Below are 26,320 nucleotides of genomic sequence, written 5' to 3' on the forward strand. Positions count from 1 at the left end.
TGCTTCTGTGCACGGAAACGCCGTTTACCTTCCCGCTGGAGCGGTACCTATTTATCTACTTGCACTTTGATGTGCTTTCGAACTGCTAGGTTGGCAGGAGCAGGGACCGAGCAATAGGAGCTCACCCCATCGCGGGGATTCGAACTGCCGACCTTCTGATCAGCAAGTCCTAGGCTCTGTGGTTTAACCCACAGAGCCAAGGTGTGGGTGGGACGCCAAATTTTGGCCTTGTATAGGGCACTGCTGAAATCTGAAATACCAAAGTGTTCCCCATTCAGAGACCCTGAAACCCCATTCCTCCATATATAAATATATATTTGAAGCCTGATCCACAGTTTAGTAAGGTCAATGGTAGGTATCCTTGCCCCCTTAGTTGACATCAGGACTTTTTCCCCAGCCGGAACTCAGTTCTGGCACCTTTCAGGTGGGCGCCATTGCCATTATAAGAGAACAAAGGAGGTGTTCGTGGTGAGTCATCCAGCACCTCTTTTTCTAGAAAAAGAGCACCGATTAACATGAATAAAGACTCTAGGTATAACATTAATAATGGGATTTACTCAACCGAAGCATTAGGACAGGAGAAGAATTAAGGCAGCGCCACCTTCTTATGCCAAAGAGCAACAAAGAAATGCATAAAACAAGGTAAAGGGACTCTTGGGAATAAATTTACCATTCACCTGTAACTGTCAGCTTTAAACAATGACCGGGGGAGGCACCGGTCAAGAAAAATGTCTCACCTGGAGTATTGGCATTGCTGTCATCACTCTCAGAGCTGCCATTGCTGGGTTCGTTATTAGCAGCTGGTACATAATCTCCGGGGGGTGGATTCACTGTGTACATTTTCCTTGGAGGCAGACTCACACGCTTTTCACCTAGAAGATAACAACAAAACTGTTTATTCAAGTTGGCTGCACTGCTCTGGCAGAGACAAAAATAAGGGAAAATTGGTTTGGCTGCCCTCATCCGCAGGAAGAAGCTACACAGACTGAAGCAGGTGGACTGACAAATTGTTCCATGTGAATAAAAACAAATCTGCTTCACCAGTGGTGCCAGTGGTGCCCAGTTAAAAGAATCCTGGGGGCAGGGTGGGGGCGACTCATGGTATCAGTTTATCATCTTTAAGAAATGTTGAGGTACCTGACTAATGAAATGTACACCAACTGATTATGGCTGTGCTTTTTCATGTGAACAATTTCACAGAACTGTCATGAACTTTCCCACTTACCTTGTCAGAACTACATAAACAGGGTTCGAAGACTGTGAAAAAGGTTGGTTTATGCTAAGTAGAAAAGTTGGATGTTATTATGAAGTAAGAATTTTACATCAGTTTTTTTAAGCTGATAGATGAATTATCTTCCCTTTTTCTTCTTCTTTACGTATTGTTTTTTTAAAAAAATGTTTTAAAATGCTAGAATTTTTATGTTTATTTCTGTATATGCTTTTTCTCTGTTCTTTCAAGCTTGAATAAAAATTAAAAGAAAGGAAAACGGGGGAGGGGACCTACATGAACACATGGATACGGTCACTAAGGCTGCATCAGTGCGGATACAGCCAAAAGCTACATCTTATCAACTGCAGCACCTGATCTGCAGCCCAGTGTGTCTCTGGTTTTCCATGAAATTTGATAAACGCTGCTGGGAATGCTACTGCAAAAAATAATTACGCTTAAATGCTGCTCTGATCTATGGTGCGCATTAATAAAGACAGCAATTCTCTCACAAATCACCTTGCAGAGTGGATGAAAGGAACATAAGGAACCCCACTCCAAAGAAGTTACAGTACACTTCTGAAAAGCATCTTAATGAGACAGCTTTAATAGAATTTGGCCACACTCACCAAAATTCAGTTGTGCCATTAAATCTATAGCTATTGAGAAACCGAACAGAGCTGAAGGAACGCCTGCTCCCACAACGATTGCTTTCATGAGGTCATGTCAGCTTTCTGTGCACACTGGACACTTCAAGAAGCAGGGCCTCCCATAGATCTTGACGAGACATCTTAATTTCTTTTGTTCAGCAGAAGAAATTAGGACATTTCACAGGGTTCAGGAGACTGAATTCCTTGTGCTCATCTCATCACCACTGCCTATTTGTTTCTGACAGCATCAAAATACCAGCCCCGCCCTGCGCCTCGCATTGTCTAAACCCAACTCTTTTAGAGGTCGCGAATGGAAAACAGAAATAAATGCACCCCAAGATATACAAACTGATTAATCATGCAGTCTGAAAAAGACAAGACATCAAGGCAAAATTAATTGAAACTATTCAAGTAAATTCATTTCCCTAAATTCATGCTAAATCCCTCAAACTGCCAAGTCTTGGATCCAATTTCTCCTATCACTGTTGATTAATAATGAGGTGTTAAATCAAGCGCTGGAATTAATGAGAAGCAAATGCGAAAGTTAAAGGGTGTTAGACTCTGCTGGAGGCGGTTTTTTAAGGCAGGCTCACTTCCCTGCAGAAAGTTTGTTCCAAAACGTAACTGCAAAAGGTTTTGGGGAGATCTGCAAGATTTCCAGTAGCCTAGGCATACCCTTACTGAAGCTCTTGCACAAGAACATGTTGATGTATAAACAGCCCCTGCTCTCAAAGGGTCCCGTTCTCCATGTTTCTGTAGGGCTCACTGTTCTGGACGGACCTTTCCAGAGGGAAGGCATTATCGCTGTGTCTCTTGCTAGGTGGGTTGTTAGAAGCTGGATCCTTGCCCTGCCAACCTGTCTGTGAAGCCATCCCCGATAAAGCTGTGGCCTGCTACATTTCAATACGCTCTCTGTGTTGGTTCCTCCTCTCTCTGGCCTGAGGCTACAAGACAAAAATCACCTGACCAGATGCCTGTTCTGCCCTGTTAGAAACGGCCAGAGCATTGCTTGTGTTGTTCCCTTGTGTTCCTTTGGTGGTGAGAGGTTGGGGTTGGCCTAGGGTGTGATTGTTTGCTTGTGATTGGCTGTGGTGATCTTTGTTTTCGTGTGTGGGTGAGGTGGGTGGGTGTTTTGGATCAGGTTAGCCATATTGATTTGTATGCTGTTGGTGGATTATTGTCACTGTCCTGTTGGGCTGTGTATGTGATAAAGGGGAGCCATACCAGGGTGAAGGTGTCTTCTTCTGTTTGTCCCTGTGTCAGTTTCAGTTTATTAGTTAATTTTTCTAGTAGGGCTGTTTCCCATACTATTTGGTACCATTGGTCCATGCTTACTCCTGACAGGTCTCAAACTCTACATACATTAAACATAATAGAAACACCGCCACCAGACCCCACCCCTATCCATCTTCCCTCTCTCCACCCCCTTTCTTTTTTCTTTTTCCTTTTCTTCTCCCCCTAATGCCTCAACAAATGAAATGGATTTGTAAAAATGTTACATGAAAAAAACAAAAAACGAGGCACTACACTTCTGTAAAACAAGAAAATCCTGAATAAAATAAAAATTAAAGAAAAAGAAAGAAAAAGAAATGGCCAGAGCAATGAAACATGAGGAGAAACAGTGGGCAGCCTCTAGAAGGCTGAGAGGTTGCTGGCAGTAACTCCTCCTGAACAGAAAGACTTGCTTCCAAGTAAAACATGCAAAGGATTCCACTTTTTTTAACTTGTTTCTCATGGGCACACATTTAATAATTACTCTCCTAAACTATTAATGAAGGCTTAAGGTGGCTCTTGCTTCCCTCATGATATCCAAAGAGCTTCTGCTTTGAAATCAGAGAAAGCCATTTACTTGTTTTCAGAGACAAGGTTTCTAGCACATTTATTAGGGTTGCCATAAGTCCGTAATTTCCCAGACATATCCGGAATACTGCATTCGAAAGCAGTTTCTGGACGGAAATCGCTAAAATGGTGACTTGGCTTAAAAGTAGCTCAAAAACTTCATTTGTGTGTGTGTGAATTTGCCAAAAAAGGTCAACAACTGTGGGCAGGATTCCTGCACTGCATGAGGTTGGGCTAGATGACCCTCGGAGGTATCTTCCAACTCTAAACTTCTAATGATTATATGTTAAGCTTAAGGTAGAGCATTGAACAGGCTGTCAAAGAAGCTATTGCAGGCAAGCCCTCCCTCCCCTGTACGTTTTTGTGAAATGTGGTTTTATCCAACTGTCTACACTTACATTCACAGACTGTTGCTAGTATTGCCTTATTCCAGTAAGTAAGGGCATGCTGACTTTATCTGAACTTCTTTGGATAAGCCACAAGCCAAACATACCTTCATAGAAACAATTTGATATGGATCTTCAGAATACAAAAACAACAACAGCCTAGAACACTGTATTGTTGTTATCTAGTTTCTGAAGATTTGAAGTGGGGAGGCGGGCAATAATTAATTCCACCCCATTGTAGATGCCAAATGAAGAGAAAGCCCAACTGTAATGGTCATTTTGGGTTTCTAGAGAAAACCTTCTGAAGGCATTGGGGAAGAGATAAGATGTCCAAACAGAGACAGAATTAAAAAGAGCAGTTCATGGATCCAGATGGAAAAAATAATAATGGCCTCAGAACATTATGAATAATCAACAATCACATTGATAGTTATCATAAAATCAGTCACCAGTAAACAAATTCTTGATTGAAAGGTATTTAAAATGTCATAGTCTGCTCTGCAATGTAGTAATTACAGTCCGTTGCTCTTTCTTACCACAGTAATTAACCGCTAAAACGAATTGTTTTAATCAGTCTGAAAAGTTGTTTATTCCATTATTGTGCTGCCAAAATTCCTTATGAATATGTATAGAGGAGGTTTGCCTTGTATGCCAATATATCACTGATACTCAAGTCTTTGGAATCAGGGAAACTTTGGACGCTTCTACTAGAGGCATGCTAAAATGCATGCAAACATTATCCAGGTCTAAGACAACAGTAGTGCTGAAGTAGTAAAAAGAAAAAGAAAAAGGTATTTATGCACTTACATAATCAATTCATGTAAATGTAATGTCAGGGAACTGACATCGGAGGAAAGGGAAGTGGCAAGGCTCCCAGAGACTGGGAGAGAGTCAACAGCCAAAGCAGGGACCAGCAGGGGGAGCGCCAGGTCTCTGGAGGAGGATCTCAGTAATGCTGAGAGAGACGCAGCAGCCCAGGCAGGAAGCAGCAGGGGAGAGAAAGGGGTGAGAGACACTTCGAGCGAAAATAGCGGGGAGGTGTCAGAAGCAGCTGCAGGGAGACCCATGCTGCGCCGGAAGCTGCCACGTCGTGAGTCCAGGAGACGCGTTTCCGTTAAGGAACTTCTTTGCTGGAAGCGCTTCCGCAGACAGCCACTGTCAGACTCTACTAGTGACTAGAGCAGACATGTCTGAGGAGCTCTGTCACACACAGAGGTTTGTGGGGTCGCACAAACTCTGAAGGGGCACCATTTTAAGCACAAGCAGCTAACCATCCCCTGACAGCAGTCTGACAGTCTCTGTACGCTGCCTGTGCAGGAGAAAGCATCATGAGCAACCCAGTCGGAACCGGAGACGCAGGGGTTGGAGCTGGTCCAAGCTTGGAAGAAAGGTATCAAGCTCTGGAAGTCCAACTTGCGCTGCAGACGGCGAGGCTCGAGGAGAGAAGGGCTCAGGATGCTGACAAAAAGGGGAGAACCACTCAGTTCCCCAGAAAGGTACCAGGATTGGTGCAGAAGTTTGGGGGGGACCCCAAGGATTACCATGCCTTTAGGACTGAGATGCAATATGCTCTGAATGTGCAGTTTGATGAGTTCCCTGATGAGGAATCGCGAGTTGCGTTCGTAATTGGGCATCTTGAGAAGGGGGCGCGGGACTGGGTTCGACCCCTGATGGCAACGCACAACGATATCCTAAAGGACACTATGAAATTCTTTCGTGCAATGGATATCATGTTTTCCAGCGATATTGAGGAAGGGTTGGTACGCAGACAGCTAATGGCTTGCAAGCAGGGAAGCAGATCTGTCCGTGAGTACTGGACTGAATTTACCATGCTGATTCACAGATTGGGGTGGGATTTATCGGCGGCACCCATTCAGATGCTATTTGAAGAAGGTCTTTCTTCAGCTGTGAAAGACGAGCTGGCCAGAAGCCCCAGGGCGGGGTCTATGGATCAGCTGACCAAATCTGCGCTGACCATTGGAGCGCGCCAGGAGGCAAGAGCCTTGGAGAGGCGGGAAGGGAGAGGGGAACGTTGGAAGGAGTTACGCATTCCAGACATTCCTGAGCCAGCTTTCCCGCCGGCAGAGCCGATGGAAATCGGAACAGCCCGCGCGCGCGCAGTTTCAAAGCCCAGTGAGGGGGCGAAGAAGGAGGGAAAGGGAGCCCGGAAATGCTATCTCTGCCAACAGCCAGGCCACTTTGCCAGAGTCTGCCCCCAGAGGAAGGAATGGCAAGGGATGGTGGGAGCTGTTGAGGGGGAAGAGCAGGGAGAAACGGAGCAGGTAAAAGCCAACGCCTGGTTGCCAGCAGGGCACTGCAGCCAGGCCAAAGAGCAGTGAAAGTGCCCCTTTCCCAAGTGCCAGTGCCAGAAGCTCCTCGACCTGCTCTAGTGATTGAAGTGTCGCTAGAGCTGCAAAATGGACACCCCCTAAAAATAAAGGCGCTGTTGGACTCAGGCAGCTCCTGCAATTTCATGAGCAAGGAGTTTGCTGCTGAACACCAGATACAGACTATCCCTTTAAGCAACCCCCTGCAGGTGACCACGATTGATGGCAGGGAACTGTTGGGAGGAGGCGTCAGCTTGCAGACCGTCCCAATGATAATGAGGGTGGCAAGGCACACAGAACTGATAGCGTTTAATGTGGCCACCTTGGGAGGCGCTCCCATTATTTTGGGAATGAGCTGGCTAGCCCTACATGATCCGCTGGTGGGCTGGCATCAAAGAGTGGTTTCCTTCGGTTCCGCACACTGCTTAGAACACTGCAGGGGGGAAAAGGGGTCAGCAGGGGCCCAAGCCACCCTAGCAGGGACGGAAGTGATGGAGAAGGGGAAGGTGCCACCACAGTATGCTGATCTCAGCGACGTGTTCAGCGAGAAGGAAGCGGACCAACTACCCCCGCATAGGCCCTTTGATTGCCAGATCAATTTACTCCCTGGAGCACAGCTTCCTGTAGGCAAGTTGTATGCCATGTCAGACAGGGAGATGCAGGAGTTGAGAGCGTTCATTGACAAGAACCTGAAGAGAGGCTTCATCAGAGAGTCCAAGGCAGCGGGGGGTAGCCCAGTGTTTTTTGTGGATAAAAAAAACACGGACAAGCCGAGGCTGGTATGTGACTTTCGGGCCCTAAATGCAGTGACAGAGCCGGCGGCTTTTCCTATGCCCAGGATTGATGATATTTTGACCAGGGTGCGAAAAGGAAAGATTTTTACAAAGCTGGACCTAAGGGGGGCGTACAACCTGATACGTATAAGGAAAGGGGATGAATGGAAGACCACCATGTTCACCCCTTTGGGGGCATTTGAATACCTCGTTATGCCTTTTGGATTACAAACAGGCTCAGCGTGTTTTCAAGCCTTTATGAACCATGTACTGGGGCCTTTGCTCTACAAGAATTGATTGGCCTTCTTAGATGACGTGTTGGTGTATTCGGAGAATGAGGAGCAACATGTGAGAGACGTCAGAGAAGTGTTGAGCAGGCTGCAAGCCAACAGACTGTGGGTGAAACTGGAAAAATGTCAGTTTCATACCAAGGAGGTGGAATTCCTGGGGTACCGCTTGTCAGACAAAGGGTTGGCCATGGACCCCGGCAAGGTTCAAGCGGTGCTGGAATGGAAAACACCCAAGACCAAGAAGGATGTGCAGAGGTTCCTAGGGTTTGGAAACTTTTATCGTAAGTTCATCCGAAACTTCGCCCACCTGACGGCGCCCATCACGGACTGTCTCAGCAGCAAAAAGAAGTTTGTTTGGACGGGGGAGGCGGAGCGAGCGTTTGAGGAACTGAAAAGGGCCTTCGCCTCTGACGAACAACTTCTACATGTGGATTTACAAAAAAAGCTGAGGGTCGAAACAGACGCTTCGGACAGAGCCATAGGGGCGGTGCTTCTTCTGCAGCCGGGGAAGGAGGGGTCAGAGTGGCGACCGTGTGCCTTCTTTTCGCGAAAGCTGAACAAATCTGAGAGAAACTACACGGTGCACGACCGGGAACTTCTGGCGATTTATGAGGCCTTCCGGAGATGGAGGCATCTACTAATTGGTGCACAACAGAAGGTGCAAGTGTGCACGGACCATAAGAATCTAGAGTATTGGAGAACTGCGCGAGTGCTCAACCAAAGGCAGTTGAGATGGGCCCAGGAGTTCTCCAAATTTAACTTTGAGATTTGTTACGTACCAGGCCCGGAGAACGTTAGGGCGGACGCTCTCTCACGCAAACCTGAATATTTGGAGGGAGAGGGTGCACCCGAAGAGACCTATGTTATTCCCGAGGACCGCTGGGTGTGTGGGGCGGCTTTGGTGGGGCAAAGGGAACTGGTAGAGGGAACGGTGCAGGATGAATACGCCCAGGACAAACTCAGGGGTCTCAGGAGGGAGGGAGACAAACCCGGGGGTTTTGAGGAGAGAAACGGGGCGTTGTACTACAAGGGAGCGTTATACATACCTGAAGGGGAATTGAGGGAAAAGGTACTCAAGCAACTGCACGATAGCCCCACAGCAGGGCATTTTGGGCAACACAAAACCATGTGGCTGGTTACCAGGGAATTCTGGTGGCCCAAGGTCAGGGAAGATGTGCGTGAATATGTGAGAGGGTGTGACCGATGTCAACGAGCCAAGGGGGAGAGGCGGGCACCGGCAGGTTTATTAGAACCACTACCCACGCCGGAAAGACCATGGGAGGCAGTGGCAATAGATTTCATGACTGATCTGCCCAGGTCCAAAGGGAAGACAGCCATTATGGTTGTGGTAGACCTGTTAACCAAGATGGCCCACTTTATAGCCTGCTCACATGCGGTCACAGCAGAAGAAACCGCTAAATTGTTTGTGGAAAATGTGTTTAGGTTGCATGGTGCCCCCTTGAGGGTGGTTTCGGACCGAGGGAAACAATTTACTTCCAGGTTCTGGAGGAAGCTCATGAGCTTATTGCATGTAGAGGTGAATTTTTCCACTGCCCGTCATCCAGAAACCAATGGGCAGGCGGAAAGAGCTAATGGTGTCCTCCAGCAATATTTGAGGTGTTATGTGAATGACAGAGAGAATGATTGGGTGGAGAAGCTGGCGTTGGCAGAATTTGCCTATAACAATGCAGAGAACGTGTCCACGGGGATGAGCCCTTTTTTGGCCAATCACGGGTGTCATCCCCGAGCCTTCCCAGGGGGGGAGGGGGAGAACTGGAGCGTTCCTGCCGCAGAACAGTTTGTCGAAGAAATGGAAGCGATCCATCGCCAGCTCCAACTTAATTTAAACAGGGCGAAGGAGGAATATAAGAGGCAGGCAGACAAAACCAGAAGGGAAGGGGAAAGCATTAGGGTGGGGGACCAGGTGTGGCTGTCCACCCAAGGGTTACCATTTAAAGGAGGTTGTAAGAAGTTAAGACCTAAAAGACTGGGCCCATTCGAAGTCACGCAACAGGTCAACCCAGTGGCTTTCAGACTCCGGTTACCGAACCACATGAAGTTGCACCCAGTGTTCCACAGATCATTGCTGTCACCGTATATAGGGGACAGAGAGGGGAGGGTCAATAGGGGACCAGCTATGGAAGAAAAAGAACACAGCTACCATGTAGCGGAGATTCTCGATTCCAGGTGGAGGGGAGAGCAAGTAGAGTATTTGGTAATGTGGGAAGGGGAGCCGGAGTCGGAAAACACCTGGGTCAGGGCAGAGGAGGTAGATGACGAGGTGTTGATTGAAACTTTTCATCAGAGATTCCCTAGAAAACCCCAGCCAGTGGCGAGGTTCCGGAGGGAATACTTCGCCACCACCGACGACGAAGAAGAGTTGGAGGGGTTCGCTGACTCCGAGGTGGAAGAGGATTCAGCGAGTCGGAACGAAGACCGATGGAGGGAATTGTTCGAGACGTCGGAAGATGAAGAGGATTCTTTTAGGGGTTTCAGCTCCTCACCGCCCAGAGGACAAAGTAGGGGCGGGGGAGAGGGGGGCCCTGGAGGGGAGGTGGATGTCAGGGAACTGACATCGGAGGAAAGGGAAGTGGCAAGGCTCCCAGAGACTGGGAGAGAGTCAACAGCCAAAGCAGGGACCAGCAGGGGGAGCGCCGGGTCTCTGGAGGAGGATCTCAGTAATGCTGAGAGAGACGCAGCAGACCAGGCAGGAAGCAGCAGGGGAGAGAAAGGGGTGAGAGACACTTCGAGCGAAAATAGCGGGGAGGTGTCAGAAGCAGCTGCAGGGAGACCCATGCTGCGCCGGAAGCTGCCACGTCGTGAGTCCAGGAGACGCGTTTCCGTTAAGGAACTTCTTTGCTGGAAGCGCTTCCGCAGACAGCCACTGTCAGACTCTACTAGTGACTAGAGCAGACATGTCTGAGGAGCTCTGTCACACACAGAGGTTTGTGGGGTCGCACAAACTCTGAAGGGGCACCATTTTAAGCACAAGCAGCTAACCATCCCCTGACATGTAACTTAGGAAGATGCGCCTACATTGAATCAGAAAGGTCATGCTAAAATCAAGATTTATTGCGGCATTGGGTTATTGGTTCCAGCAATAAATATGCCACTCTTGCGAGACATATACCATTTCTTATTATTTGTATAACAAGAGATTTCTGTTTCCTGGTAATTTTGAATGACAGGATATCCAATAATAAAAAATTACAGTTCTTCCTGCTAGAGGTTTATCGAGAAAAATACTCTCAAGTTGTAAGGAAAAGGAGAGTACCGCCTTCACTACCACTACGTATAGTCTTTGTATACGTTTATAGTCTTGTGCTTTGAAATTGGAATTTGTGTGGCCACATGAATGAAGGCGCAGATATCATTTGCAGGGGAGAATCAGTTGACATGGGGGGGGGGGTCAAAAGCTTCCCTAGTTTGCTGACTGGATTCTTCCCTACAATTGTCAAATGTACAGGTGAAACTCGAAAAATTAGAATATTGTGGAAAAGTTCATTTATTTCAGTAATTCAACTTAAAAGGTGAAACTAATATATGAGATAGACTCATGACATGCAAAGCAAGATATGTCAAGCCTTTATTTGTTATAATTGTGATGATCATGGCGTACAGCTGATGAAAACCCCAAATTAACAATCTCAGAAAATTAGAATATTAAATGAAATCAGCAAAACAAGGATGCAAATAGAGAAATATTGGACCTTGAAGAAGTAGAAGCACACATATGTATTCAGTACTTGGTTTGGGCCCCTTTTGCATCAATTACTGCCTCAATGTAGCATGGCGTGGATGCTATCAGCCTGTGGCACTGCTGAGGTGTTATGGAAGACCAGGAAGCTCCAATAGCAGCCTTCTGCTCTTCTGCATTGCTTGGTCTCATGTCTCTCATCTTTTTCTTAGCAATGCCCCATAGATTCTCTATGGGGTTCAGGTCAGGCGAGTTTGCTGGCCAATCAATCAAAGTACTGTATTTTTCGCCCTATAGGACGCACTGTCCCATAAGGCGCACCTAGTGGTTTTTTTTTGGGGGGGGGAAATAAAGGGGGGGAAAATTATTTTCCCCCCAGGCGCGGGGCTGGGTCAGGGGAAGCCCGAGCTTCCCCCAACTCCAGCCCCCAGAACAGGCAACTCTCCGCAAGCTGCAGGAGCCCAGCACAGGGCTCCTGCGCCTTGCGGAGAGCCGTGCAAAGTCTGGGCGCGCTGAGCTCAGCGCGTCCAGCCTTCGGCATGCAGGCAACTCTCCGCAAGCCGCAGGAGCCCGGCACGGGCTCCCACGGCTTGCAGAGATCTGCGCGAAGCCTGGAGAGCGAGAGGGGTTGTGCGCACCGACCCCTCTCACTCTCCAGGCTTCAGCGAATGCCTGCATTCGCCCCATAGGACGCACACACATTTCCCCTTCATTTTTGGAGGGGGAAAAGTGCACCCTATGGGGTGAAAAATACGGTAATCCCATGGGCATTGAACTAGGTTTTGGTACTTTTGGCAGTGTGGGCAGGTGCCAAAGTCCTGCTGGAAAATGAAGTCAGCATCCCCATAAAGCACAGAGGACCAACAGCAGCTGATGACATGGCTACCCAAATCAACACAGACTGTGGAAACTTCACACTGGACTTCAAGCATCAGGCATTGTGTGCCTCCCCATTCTTCCTCCAGACTCTGGGTCCTTGGTTTCCAAATGGGATGCAAAAGCTGCTCTCATCAGAAAAGAGATTTGGGGAGCCATGTCATCAGCTGGTGCTTCATTAAGTCCAGGGTCAACGCAGCCGTCTACCAGGAGATTTTGGAGCACTTCATATTTCCTTCCGCAGACGAGTTTTATGGGGATGCTGACTGGTTGGCCGGCAAACTCGCCTGACCTGAACCCCATAGAGAATCTATTTGCAGTCCTTGTTTTGCTGATTTCATTTAATATTCTAATTTTCTGAGATTGTTAATTTGGGGGTTTGCATGTCTTGCTTTGCATGGGCTTATTTATTTATTTATTTTTAAGTGCTTTAAAGTACCCTCTTTCCCAAGCTTCTAAGAGGATGTTGCTAGGACCTTTTCAGTCAAAACCAGCATCCTCCTATCCAAATGTGCATCTTCTGCCATGAGCTTTTGGAAATATGAACAGAATTCATGCTAAGCTACTGCAACATTAACATGGATCACGAGTCCACATTAAAGCTAAAAATTTAGCTGAAACGAAGTTAATCGGAAATTTAACTCTGCACTGGATGAGTCAAGGGGTTAAATGTGGTGCAACCCATTGAACTCAGGGGTGTCTACGTTCAGTTTACTTGATGTACAACTCTAATAAAGTGTTAAGTAAAAAGCCACTAAACGGTATTCTGTTTCATAAAGAGTTCACCAAGAATGCAATTAGAGAGAATAGGAAGTATGTTCTCTCTTTATTAAAAACTACATTCTTAGATATTGGAGATGCTCAGTAAGCACATGAATTCTGTGGTTTCATCTCCTTGGGAAGGGTTATTGAACAGAAAGTATGTATACCGTATTTTGCACCCCATAAGACGCTCCGGCCCATAAGACGCACCTAGTTTTTTTGGGGGGAAAATAAAGAAAAAAAAATTTTTCCCCCCAGGTGCGGGGCTGGAAGAACCAGGTCGGGGAACAGTGGGAAGGCACGTTCTGCCTCCCCGCTGTCCCCCGAGCTTGTGGGGCTGGCGATGGGGAGAAGTGCACCAGTCCCGGGAGGGCAGGCAGCTCTGCGCCGCCATCCCGAGGGGGCGGGACTTAGCGTCCCGCTCGGGATGGCGGCGTAGACCTGCCTGCAGTCCCGGGACGGCAGGCAGCTCTGTGCCGCCATCCAGAGTGGGGCGGGACTTAGCGCCCCGCTCGGGATGGCGGCGTAGACCTGCCTGCAGTCCCGGGACGTCAGGCAGCTCTGTGCCGCCATCCAGAGCGGGGCGGGATTTAGCGCCCCACTCGGGATGGCGGCGCAGAGCTGCGCTGGTCCCAGGACCGCAGGCAGCTCTGCACGGCCACCGGGAGCAGGGCGGAGCTTCTCCCCCGGCTCCCGGTGGCCGGGCAGAGCTGCGCTCGTCCCAGGACCGCAGGCAGCTCTGCCCGGCCACCGGGAGCGGGGCGGAGCTTCTCCCCCGGCTCTCGGTGGCCGGGCAGAGCTGCACTGGTCCCGGGACTGCAGGCAGCTCTGCGCAACCTTCGGAGCCGGTCTCCCGAGGGTTGCGCAGAGCTTCCTGAAGCCTGGAGAGCGAGAGGGGTCGGTGCGCACCGACCCCTCTCACTCTCCAGGCTTCAGTGAAAGCCTGCATTCGCCCCATAGGACACACATTTCCCCTTCATTTTTGGAGGGGAAAAAGTGCGTCTTATGGGGCGAAAAATACGGTATATAAAATATCACTGTATTTAAAATACACATTTGAATGGCTTGTGTTAATGAGTTCAAATGGTTGTACCAATGACTACCACATTGGCTTAGCTCACATGTAATATTAAGCTATGTTGTGTTTAGCTAGAGTCTGGTTTGGAGTAATGCCTGATCTCAGCCTAGCAGGCCAACTATGGTTTATTTTCTAGCAGCAACCATGATGTAAACCCTTCATTTGCTGTTGGATTACTAGTAGTGGCTTTTTAAATTATGTTTTGGCATTATGTCTGAACCCAATAGCCGTGCTTAAACATGGTCTGTATGACCCCACCTCAGATAACAACAACAACAACAAATTTTATTTATACCCTGCCCTCCCCAGCCAAGACCGGGCTCAGGGCAGCTAACAACCAATAATAAAAACAAGTTGATTAAAATACTATTTAAAAAACAAGATTAAAATACAACATTAAAACATTAGGATGCAGCCTCTTCACAGGAGGAAAAAGGAAAAAGGAAGAGGTGGAGGGAATCAAACTGATTCTAAGCCAAAGGCCAGGTGGAACAACTCTGTCTTACAGGCCCTGCGGAAAGAAATCAGATCCCGCAGGGCCCTGGTCTCATGAGACAGAGCGTTCCACCAGGCCGGAGCCAGTGTTGAGAAGGCCCTGGCTCTGGTTGAGGCTAATCTAACTAACAAGATGCTTATCATGCTAACAAGGCAGAAGGAAAGAGCATATGGCAAACAAACCAAGCTTTGGGACAACAGTCCACAATCAGTTTGATCATCTGTGAGATTATTCCTAGAACACTGAACTATGGTTAACACCCAAGGGTTACGACCTGAAAACCTTGAAACATCAAACAAAGTTGACACAATGCTTCCAGCAGTTCATGGGCCATACCATGGAGTGTAGCCTATACTCCAAGAAGCAGCTGTGCTCGGAGAATGGCCAACCTGGATGTGAAATCAACATTCATGTGCCAGTTTTTCTTAGCTGAATTCTAGAGAGAGCAATTCCTGAGTGGCTCTTTACCAGCACTTTGAGACTGTGACAAGTCATCAAAGGTGACATTTGTTTTGCAATTAGGCAGATTGTGGGTGAACTTTTAAGACTTAGGGAGGAATTCAATTTTATTTTTTTATATTACCTTTATATACCAGGGACGCGGGTGGCGCTGTGGGTTAAACCACAGAGCCTAGGACATGCCGATTAGAAGGTCGGCAGTTCGAATCCCCGCGACAGGGTTAGCTCCCGTTGCTCGGTCCCTGCTCCTGCCCACCTAGCAGTTTGAAAGCACGTCAAAGTGCAAGTAGATAAATAGGTACCGCTCCGGTGGGAAGGTAAACGGCGTTTCCGTGCGCTGCTCTGGTTCGCCAGAAGCGGCTTAGGCATGCTGGCGACATGACCTGGAAGCTGTACGCCGGCTCCCTCAACCAATAAAGCGAGATGAGCGCCACAACCCCAGAGTCGGTCACGACTGGACCTAATGGTCAGGGGTCCCTTTACCTTTATATACCACCTTTTATCTTCCATCTCAAGGTGGTGTATGTGGTTCTCCTCCTACCCATTTCATCCCCAAAACAACCCTATGAGGTAGATTAGGCTAAGAGATGGTGACTGGTCCAAGGACACCCAATGAGCTTCACGGCCAAGTGGGGATTCTAATCCTGCTCTCCCAAGTCCTAGTCTAACACTCCAACCATTATGCCACACTGGTTCTCTTCTGATCCTTCCCAACAGCACAAACATTTCACCTGGCCAGATGAAAGGCTCTTCCCTCTCCTCTCTACCACAAACTGTTCTGGGGGGTTCTCCTGGCCCTCCGGAGCAGATTTGGGAAGGGGGTGGGTTGCAGTGGGAGGCGGGGAAAAACCCATTGTGCTAGCTTCCGCTAACATGCCAGGTTACTTTAACCCAGGCCAATACACTTCAATCTTTCTGAACAGTGTATGTACCTGTTAACGCTTTCCTTGTAACTCCTCTGAAAAGAAATGGCCTTTGTAGCGGCGTCTCTTTATTGCAAGGATGCAGAGGGCCTTCTCGGTAGTGGCACCCGCCCTGTGGAACGCCCTCCCATCAGATGTCAAGGAAATAAGAAACTACCTGAGCTTTAGAAAACATCTGAAGGCAGCCCTGTTTAGGGAAGTTGCTAATGTTTGATGTTTTATAGTATTCTTAATATTTTGTTGGAAACTGCCCTGAGTGGCTGGGGAAACCCAACCAGATGGGCAGGGTATAAATAAATAAATAAATAAATAAATAAATAATATGTTGTTGTTGTTATGCAACTAAGTACAATACACATCATTTTATTTCACTTTGTGCAACACCTCCCTGTTGGACAGTTGTCCAACAGATTTCCCAATGTTAAGTTCACAGGTTCTCCCGATCTGCAAGCTATATTATACCTGGTACACTGGAGTGCCGCTGCAAACTTGTGGTACTCTCAGGACCTCCTTGCTCCGAAACTGGACTTCTGGGAGCAGTGCCGCTCTCTGCACTTGAAGAAACCACACCAGATGGAACAGGAGTAGGAAAAAGCCTCTCCAATACCTTCTTTCTGAAAACTAAAAGAAATAAGAAATACAGTTTATCCATTACAGTTGGTATTTCAGATAGAAGGCCTGAACGTCTTGCACTACAACCATGTCACAAACTCCAATAAAAATTAATAATGGGGGTGGGGAGCTAGCATGGCAAAAATTGAGGTTACGCTTTGAGGTGAAATTGGAGCGCAGCTGCCCGATGCTCCAGCCGAAGCTATCACTGGAATCTGTTCCCAAACAATATGACATGATCGTAGGAAGTGCAGAACGCATATGGAGAAAATTAGACCCCTGCTTTTCCATTTTCACAAGAAGCAATTACATAAGTGCATTAAATTGCAGACTAAGTGAAGAATGAAGCCACATCTGCTTGCTTCTTTCCACTCTCTATTCAAGAAGCTCTGGCTAGGGAGAAAATTTAGGGATGACCTTTACAGTGCTCAATAAATAGTTAGTGCTCTGCTCATTTAAAGTGCTTCATTGATTTCGGCTGGACTTTACCTTACTTTATTTTATTAAAAAAAACAGCCCTGAAGTATGGAAATAGAAAGCCACTGAGCAACTACCTCCAACCATGGTAGCACTTATCTCACCCCATGATTGGAGTCTACATACGTGTTGCTCACAAAGTTCCAGGTGTCCTTCAGGATTTATTTTTTTAAAAGTCACTACAACTCAGTTTTTGTTTCAACCTAAATGCAGGTTATTGTATTTTAATATTTTGTTGGAAGCTGCCCAGAGTGGCTGGGGAAACCCAGCAAGATGGGTGGGGGATAAATAATAAATTTATTATTATTAAAGTAGAGATGTTCGTGCAAAATTCCTGCGCACTTAGTACTAAATCCTATTTGTGCTAAATCCTATTTGATATGCCTTTGTGGGTCATTTTGGTTTGATTAAATGTCAGCGTATGATCATTTGCAGCTTGAAGTTCATCCCAGCTGAAATCCAATGTTTAATAAAAAGGTAGGAGGCAACATAACAGAATCAGAGTCTAAATCTGTCCAGTGCATATTCACTAGAGTCTTGGTTCTCAACAACTATCAAAGCATAACAATTTTACACTTACAAGAAACAATGTAAAGAAGATCCAATTTATGTTGTTAGAAAGGGGAAACATTGAAAGAAATTAGTTTCGGTGGTTACAGGAAAAGCAGTGTTTACCTTCCAAACTCCTTTGCGATCTAATAGCAAGGTGAAAAAGTGGCACATCTACGTTTACGTAAAATGTATGCAAAATCATTGTTGACAACCAGGGTGGATTTGATTTAAATCAAAACAATTTAAATAACAATTTAAATCACTAGTCAGTAAGACTTGATTTAAATCTTTTCTTTTTTTTACAGAAAGACTCATTCTTGCTGGTATAATCTTAATATTTACAACCAGATGAAAGTTTCATTTTTGGAATAATAAATTTTCAAAGTAGTTTTTTTACAGTTATATCAAAAATTACTGATTTGGTTATACTATTAGATATACATAGACCGATCATTATGAAATTATTGTGAGGATTAACAAATTATATTTGGACAACTTTTGTACTGTACTTTATTGGAAGGAGAAAAATAATCATTTCCTTAATAACAATTTAAACAATTTGTTTAACTAAAGCAATAACATTATAGCATATGTATCCATGTTTGTTAACTGGTGTGGTTAAACAATATTTTTTTTTTAAAAAAAAGAACCCAGACTGAGTTTAGCACACATGAAAAACTTAAAACAAATCCTTATTTCCTGATTGATAGCCTTTGGACTATAATGTAACTTAAATGGAAAACTATCTTTAGAAAGATTTTTCCTCCAAAAGCATTTTATTTTTAAAAATCCAATTTAAATTTAAAAAAAATCCAATTAAAATTTTTAAACATCCATTTTTTTATCATTGATTTTTATCCACCCTGTTGACAACTGATCTTCAGTTACTTCTCTTACATGCTATGAAGATGGCATACTATCTCATGTCTGGAGGCTGCAGCAGGGAAGCACAAGGTGGAAATGAAAATTACTTCATTTGAAGATTCCCTATTAGAACCGTTTTCATGGGATCAGTTGTGCTTGTGTTTCATGGGCACTCTTGCAGAGTCAAGGAAACCCATTTTCACCAATGCATACACTTACGACTGCTTGTGCAGAGTTGTGACCCGAGTATCAAACCACTTGATAGCTTGCGAATGTTCATTGCATTAGTCAAATCAGACGGCAAAGAAATAAATGGGCTTTTAATGACCATGGAAAAGCTATCTCCGCTCACACCCCAAAGGGGCAGCTTCAGAATCAGATGTCAGCTTATGAGAAGCAAGGAACCCCCACAGCCTGCTTTTCAGCGGTGTATTATTCTTCAGCACACTGCCAGGAGGAGCTAGAAATGCATACACTCTGGGTATGCATTTGCAAGCATGGAAAGGAGCAAAATGCCAACAATGAAAGCAGACTTGGCCATTCTGAACACATAGTTACACCTACCCTGGGACACGCAGGGTTGAAAGGAGAGAAGATTACATTTCAATTGGAAACTCAAGTCAGCTTGCATTCTCTGAACTGATATCCTGATGAATGCCACTGCAACCTTTCTCAAATTGGAATTTTGTAAAATAAAAATAAATGGGGCAGAGACTTCTCCATATTAAAAGCAAGATGGGCAAATGAGAGAGAACGCGCCCATTTTCTTTGGAAGGACAGCAGAAGTATTGTACTATGGAAATTAAAAACTGCTGAGGAATTCTGGACTTTTTACATTGAACCACCTGAAGGCTACTCTTGCAGCCTGCGTCATGGCCAACATCAGTGTAATGTAGGCCGGATTAAGACAGCATTGATAACGTTTTCTGCTGAACTTTATTGGAAAGAGAAAAATAATCATTTCCTTAATAACAATTTAAACAATTTATCTAAAACAATAACATTACAGCATACAAGGTAAAAAATCCACTTTTGGAAATCTTGTGGAATCTAATGGAAGTTTAGCACTCATTTGTGTGCTATATGCTTCCAGTAAAAATCCATTAACCCACAAATTCACAGGAGTTTTATGCTGTAATTTTCCCTTGGTTTTCATTGATCACCCCCCCCCGCACTTCCCAAGTCACTCCCATGATGAAATTTAGAGCAGTAAAGTTCTGTTTTCATGAGTGAATCATGGGGGAAATGGAATTGTTCATTAGTAAAACAACAACAACAACAACAACAACAACAACGGGGATGACATGCCTGCTGTTGTGTCACAGCACATCTAGGAGTGATGCGGATGCAATTTAGCATGACATGGTGGGGTGCCGATGAAAAATCTGCAGTTCCCTAATGCAGCTGGTAATGCAGTATATAAAAGGGACCTTAGAAACTGGGGAAACAGAGGAACTAGCATTATAAACAGGAAAACTAATGCAGCATTCCCCGCATCTGAATGTACTTTTAGTTGCAATCCTATGGACTCTCAGCAGCAATCTAGAATGCAAAACAATAGCTGTGAAAACAAGTCACACCACAAGTTACTGCACCCCTGGCAACTACACCATCATTTCTATGTCTTATGCTAATAACCCATACAAACCATACACCAAATGTGCTAATCAGCACGCAGCTGACAGCAGGAACACTGCAATGACATCACCCTACCATTCACCCAAGCAACACGCAAGCAAGGTCCCAGTTGGATAAGGAGGCAGCCAAACTTATAAAGCCAGAAACTGCAGGGCTCCCCTCACACAGAGAAGTTTGAACCCCAAGTAGCAGCAGCAACCCACAGAAAGCCACTCTTATGCCAGGTCAAGACACAGAGACAAGGCTTGCCGTTCTATTCACAGTCCGCCAACTCCATAGGCAATGGAAAGGAGGAAGCCTGCATATAGTGCCAACGCCTCCCTAGGCAAAGGTTCAAGGCCTTTCCCTGGCAACAATGCCTCGCCAACGCACAACGTACCCGATGTATGAACAACAGTGGTGCCCTGGTGAGGGCAACAAGCATTTTGCAAGGGGAAAGAAAGGGAGACATTTGGGCAAGGAACAACGCACACGAAACAGCAGGCTTGGGTTTTGTTTTTACAAGGATGGAAATGCAAGTTCTCTAAGGCAGAGTCTACAATGGGGTGGGGGGGAGGCCCCTGGTAAGAAGCAACAATATTGTAAGGAAGAAGGAAGGACACATCAACAGGGCAACAGGCTATGCAAGACTCTAGACCTCAAAAACTCTAGATCTCAAAAAAACCAAGTTGTGTCAACATCCAATCTCCAAAGTAAAGGTTTTCCTAGCATTAATAAAGTTCTTACACTTATTGAGCAAGATGTGCAACCACATAAATTATAGGAGCTGCAACGCAAGATAGGATAGCTTATTTACTATTATGCAGGACAAGGTTTCCTCCCCCCAAAGTGCTTTTACATGAGACATACAAGGATTAGTACTGAACTTCCTGTAAGCATCACTCAAATATTTGTCCACTGCCTATTCATATGCAAGCAGAAAGCAACATCAACAGTGCTCTACAAAAATTATGTAAAGGTAAAGGCACTCCTAACCATTAGGTCCAGTTGCAGACGACTCTGGGGTTGCAGCTCTCATCTCGCTTTATTGGCTGAGGGAACCGGCGTACAGCTTCCGGGTCATGTGGCCAGCATGACTAAACCGCTTCTGGCAAACCAGAGCAGCGCATGGAAACGCCGTTTACCTTCCCGCTGGAGAAGTACCTATTTATCTACTTGCACTTTGATGTGCTTTTGAACTGCTAGGTTGGCAGGAGCAGGGACCGAGCAACAGGAGCTCACCCCGTCATGGGGATTCGAACCACCAACCTTCTGATCGGCAAGCCCTAGGCTCTGTGGTTTAACCCACAGTGCCACCCGTGTCCCTCTACAAAATTACATGGTGCTTAAAGGAAAAGCCGGGCTAGGAAAACAAGTATCAACCTTTCTTCTCTTACAGACACAAAAGTCACTGGAATCTTTTTTCAGATAAAGGGACAGCAGGGAGTGAGAACAAGACAACGATTCCGGCACTTTGACAATATGCAGTATCAAGGATGTAATTTAATTGAAAGCAATCAAGATACAGGAAGGTTCTGCAAAGAAAAGGATTTGGAAAAAAGTGGTGATGATGAGGAGGAATAGTGCTGTTGACTGCAAGACAAGTTTGAAGGCTGTGCAAAATATGGAAAGCAACACTGGAGGCAGAAAAGGAGCAATGGCAAAAGGAGACCAACAGCAGGCGCCAGTATTTATTCTCCTCGTGGGGCAAACAGCAGCTGAGAAGGCCGATTTTGACCAGGAAAATTGTGTAGGGATAGATAGAAGGCTTAATCCCCTGTCTGCCAACAGAAGCCAATTTGCCAGCTGCATTTCTGAAAGAAAAGACACTAAGAAATACAAATCATTAATCTCCAACGCAACATGCACTTTAGCCTTGTTCCACCAATTTCAGTGGAAAAGTTGAACCGGACCCAGGAGCCAGTACATACCGATGCATAACCTTGCAGCCTACCTGGATTCTTCTGGCAGACTGAAGCTCAACATCTGCTTTCCCATCCTTAATCATTTTGCTATGCACTAGAATTAACATCTTCATTTTGTCCAACCTGCAGGGCTCATTCTTGCTATGCTTCTTAATTCTCAGCGCATTCTGGCTGCACATCAGCTCCCCACCTCACTTCTTCCAGAGAAGCTAAAGTTACAACAGTCACATTCTGTAGCTCCTACTGTTGAAGTCTCCTCTTCAATTGGCTCAGGACTACATAAAACACGATTCCTATGCCGCTTTTCTGGCCTGTGCATAAGCAATCTTGAAATAAGAGTTGTCCCAAGCATTCCAACCACCTAGATTGCTTCAAGTCACCAGGAGAGATATGCGGCCATATTTAAATGACTTATGAGCTGTCCACAGGGTAAATATTCTGGCAAGTAAACAGGAGAAAAACTTACTACAACCAATGATTTCATGTGTGCGCTGCGGGATATTTATGCTCCTGTTCAGAAAGTGTTACGTCGGCATAATCAGCTATTACTCTCTCACCCTCCAAGCATCTCTGGGAGATTATGACTTCAGTTCCTTTCTCACTGGAGCCACAGTAAGAGTGCTCTCTGAAGATCAGAAAAGGCAACTCTTGGAGCAGTAACCCATTGCACTTCAATTTCTGGAAAGACTTGAGACAGACTTCAAACAGTTCAGCTTTTTGGATTAATGAAGATATATACACAGGGGTGAGCTCCCGTTGCTCGGTCCCTGCTCCTGCCCACCTAGCAGTTCGAAAGCACGTCAAAGTGCAAGTAGATAAATAGGTACCACTCCGGCGGGAAGGTAAACGCCGTTTCCGTGCGCTGCTCTGGTTCACCAGAAGCAGCTTAGTCATGCTGCCCTTTACCTTTTATACACAGAAAGGTGATGTCTGAGGGACAAGGGAGAGGGAATCTTCCAGGGTGGGAGGCTGGGGGAAGCTGCCAGGTGATTGATGGAAGGGTTCACTCTGTGTGTGTGTGTGTGTGTGTGTGATAAAGCTTAAGACATAATTGTGACAGAGGGCATTATATTTACGTTCTGTTCTTTTCTCTCTCTTCTTCTTTATTTTCTTCCTTTTCTTATTCTTGCTCTCCACCCCCCCCCTTATTTTTCTCTAGGTTAGTTTGGCTTTTATTGCATTTTACGTCAAAAACTTTTAATAAAAAATGATTATTTTTATTTTTAAAGAGCGATACCTCAAACCAGGCCCGGAATTAGCCCCTGGCATAGGTGGGCAACTGTCAAGGTCCACACACCAGTATTTTCATTTTAAATATATATAAACTCAAATGTAAGACCAGTGCTAAAAAGGAAAGCCTCAGTCCAACAGGCTGTCATCTTTTTTCTTACCCAAGTACCTCTGAGTCTTACGCACAGTGCAGCTATACTATATTGGGGCCAGAAGCATTTTTGGCAGAGATGCTGGCAGCTGCTAAGGAGTCAAGACAGCCCATCTCCTTTCAATTCTGGTTACTGAAAGCAGGCAGAGGATTTGGGCAAGCCTGGGTGGGGTTCATCTGGGGCCAGGTCTGCATTTTCTTTTTTCTTTTACTGCTGCACCATTGAAAGGAGACCCTATAGTCAGGTCAGTCTTCCGCACCACCCAGCTCACTTGGGGTGGGATACTGGACTGCCGCAGTGGTGGCTTGGGAGAGAATGTGACTGTCAGAAGGACACAATGAAGGATAGGTTAGGACTGCCCCATGTGTGATGGGACGTGTTGATATGGAAGTACTTGGACACTGCAGGAAACCTAGCCTTGTAATCTCCCAGAACTGGCTTATTTTCATTGCCTACAAAGGATAATAATTTCAGATACTGTATATACATTACTCTACAAACAACTTCTTTTGCACACAGCCATCACAAGCACACACTTCTTTGTAGCCAAAATGTATCTCCCCTCCCCGCCAAAAAGCTATGGGCAATAGCCACCTAAGTCCCACTCATGTCCAGTCTATTGATTTCACTGTGTCTACTCCAGCTATGATTAACCATTGAGTTTCATCCATTTGTAACGCCACCATGAGATCTTTGATCTCCCATTGTGTAACGTTCCCATTTTCCTTCTGAGCTTCATCTCCACACAATTGGGAGAAACTTCCCCAGCCTTGCTTTAAAACGCAGATCCTGATCCAAGCCACACATTATTCTAAATGCACAGCATGCAATTATGTGTGTGGGTTCTTCCCTCGCTTATTTAATTACAGGTATGGGAGGATGACTTTTGTTCTCTGGAACTGCAGTATGAGGGGAAGGGAATTTCAACCTTAGTGCCCTCAGCTGTGAGTTTAATGACCCCCCCCCAAAAAAAAACCCCTATGACGCTCAACAACAACCAAAGATCCTACTGGCACCAATGTTCCCACCTCCCCCAATGTGTTTGTGTAGATGTATGTGTTTAGAAGCTGGACTCTGTTTGTGATGGAAGTGAGTTTGTTTTGTTTTTTGCTGTTGTTGTTGTCATTATTGTTGTTGTTGTAGCAGCTGTGTTCTGCATGAAATTTAAAATAAATATATCTTTTTCAAACAAACGTGTGTATTTGCACCAGGATCATTGTGTGTGTGTGTGTGTGTGTGTGTGTGTGTGTTAGATCTCCCTTCCCCTCATACTATGATCCCAAAGAACAGTCTGCTACCTGTACAGTACCTGCAATTAAATAAGGAATAATCATAATAACAATAATAATAAATCTTTATTTATATCCTGCCCTTCCTGGTTCAGAACACTGGGCTCAGGGTGGCTAACAACAAATTTAAAACACTTAATTGTAATACAACATAGAAGCAGCATAAAATACAGTATAAAAGCATGAATAACAATAAAATTCAAAGTTCAAAAGTCAATTTGGGGGAAATCCATCCAATAAACATTAGATAATTACCAGGGCTAGCTGGCTGAATTAGTCCTACTTGGACCAGCGAGGAGAATTAGCTATGGGGTCTCAAAGTGGGTAATCTACATAAAAGGGGAGGGGGAGAGAAGGGAAGGGAAATAAAAGATCAGGCTGAATTCAAATTAAAGGCCAGGCGGAATAGCTCTGTCTTACAGGCCCAGCAGAAGGAGGTTAAATCCTGAAGGGCCCTAGTCTCATGGGACAGAGCATTCCACCAGGTTGGAGCCATCACTGAAAAGGCCCTGGCCCTGGTGGAGGATAGTCTGACTTCCTTAGGGCCCGGGACCTCTAAACTATGGTTATTCATGGACCTTAAGGTCCTCTGCAGGGCATAACAGGAGTAAATAAAAGACATTAGGTGTTGCATGCTGCACATTTAACATAATATATAGTGTGGCCCTAAGTAGGCCATCCTTAGCAATCACAATGGTTCAGACAACCAAAACACCATAATGGCCAAGCACTCACAAATACACACAGTTCTATGATGCTCTGAGTTTTGCTTCTCTCTCATACCTGCCTGGAAATAAATACCCCCACCAGGGAAGAATGGGTACACTTCATGCTGCAATGCCCCCATATGCATTACTGATGCTCCAATTTTGTCAAATTATAGGAATGCATTTCCCAAATATGTAACTACTTCAATTTGTGCTCCCGAGTCCATTACATCTGAAGCGCTCCCAGTCTCCCCAGGCTGTCCACAGGTTGTCTTCCCACACCACAACACTTTATATACTTCCATATTATGAGTCTAGAAGTTAGAACAAAAGCACTCTGGGAACGGTCCTCTCAGTTTAGTAAACAGACTTTTATTAATGGAATCCTGGTTTGCTGCCATGTCCAGGTGATGCAGGCCAGTTCACGCCAGTGGCGTAGCGTGGGGGGGTGCAGGGGGGCCGGCCGCACCGAGCGCAACATCTGGGGGGGGGCGCGGAAGAGACTCGAGTGCTAAAATCCACGGGTTAGGGGGCGCAAATTACTTGCCTTGCCCCGGGTGCTGACAACCCACGCTATGCCACTGGTTCACGCCAAGGTCCTTCCCACCTGTGGCTGGAATGCCAACTCTGCTTTGATAGGTACTTTTACGAATCTCTGAAAACATTTGATGCATTATTTGGAAAATGAGGAAACAACAGACAGACTTCCCCATACGGGACACCGGCTGCGCATTCCTGCACTGCAGGGAGCTGGACTAGATGATCCTCAGGGTCCCTTCCAACTTGATTCTATGTGACTTCCATCCAAGACCACTAACTCACAGCATTTTCTCAGCACTCAACTTCCACCTTCAAGGCTTCCCAGAACTCTTTCAGGTTCTTTCCCTCGAACAACTGCACGAGCCATTTTCCTTTTTTTTAAAAAAAAATATGCTTTTTATTAAGTTTTCATTTCAAATACACCAACATCAACAAACAAATATTTGAAGTCTTTTTACAACTGTCTTTATGCTCCGTAGAGCCGTTGACTTCCCTCCTTCCCTTCCGCAGGTTTTCTTATTCCAATCCTTAATTCACAGTTCCTTAATAAAAAACTAAACCATGACATAAGATTTATTTCAGTCCTGCCAAC

The 26,320-nt window shown here is 45.7% G+C and overlaps 1 protein-coding gene across 1 annotated transcript in view; it reads right to left on the bottom strand.

Annotated features, from left to right (window-relative positions):
• The window catches only part of ERICH1 (glutamate rich 1), a 73,675-nt gene that overhangs the window by 45,619 nt on the left and 1,736 nt on the right, over positions 1-26,320 (bottom strand). The window contains exons 2-3 of the mRNA XM_082215639.1: positions 16,226-16,384; positions 738-872 (exon numbers count right to left, since the gene is read on the bottom strand). Of these exons, the coding sequence (XP_082071765.1) occupies positions 738-872; positions 16,226-16,384 (294 nt within the window). The remainder of the gene's footprint in view (positions 1-737; positions 873-16,225; positions 16,385-26,320) is intronic.

Source organism: Podarcis vaucheri (genome assembly GCF_965113315.1).
Source record: "Podarcis vaucheri genome assembly, chromosome: 3".
NCBI classification, from domain to species: domain Eukaryota; kingdom Metazoa; phylum Chordata; class Lepidosauria; order Squamata; family Lacertidae; genus Podarcis; species Podarcis vaucheri.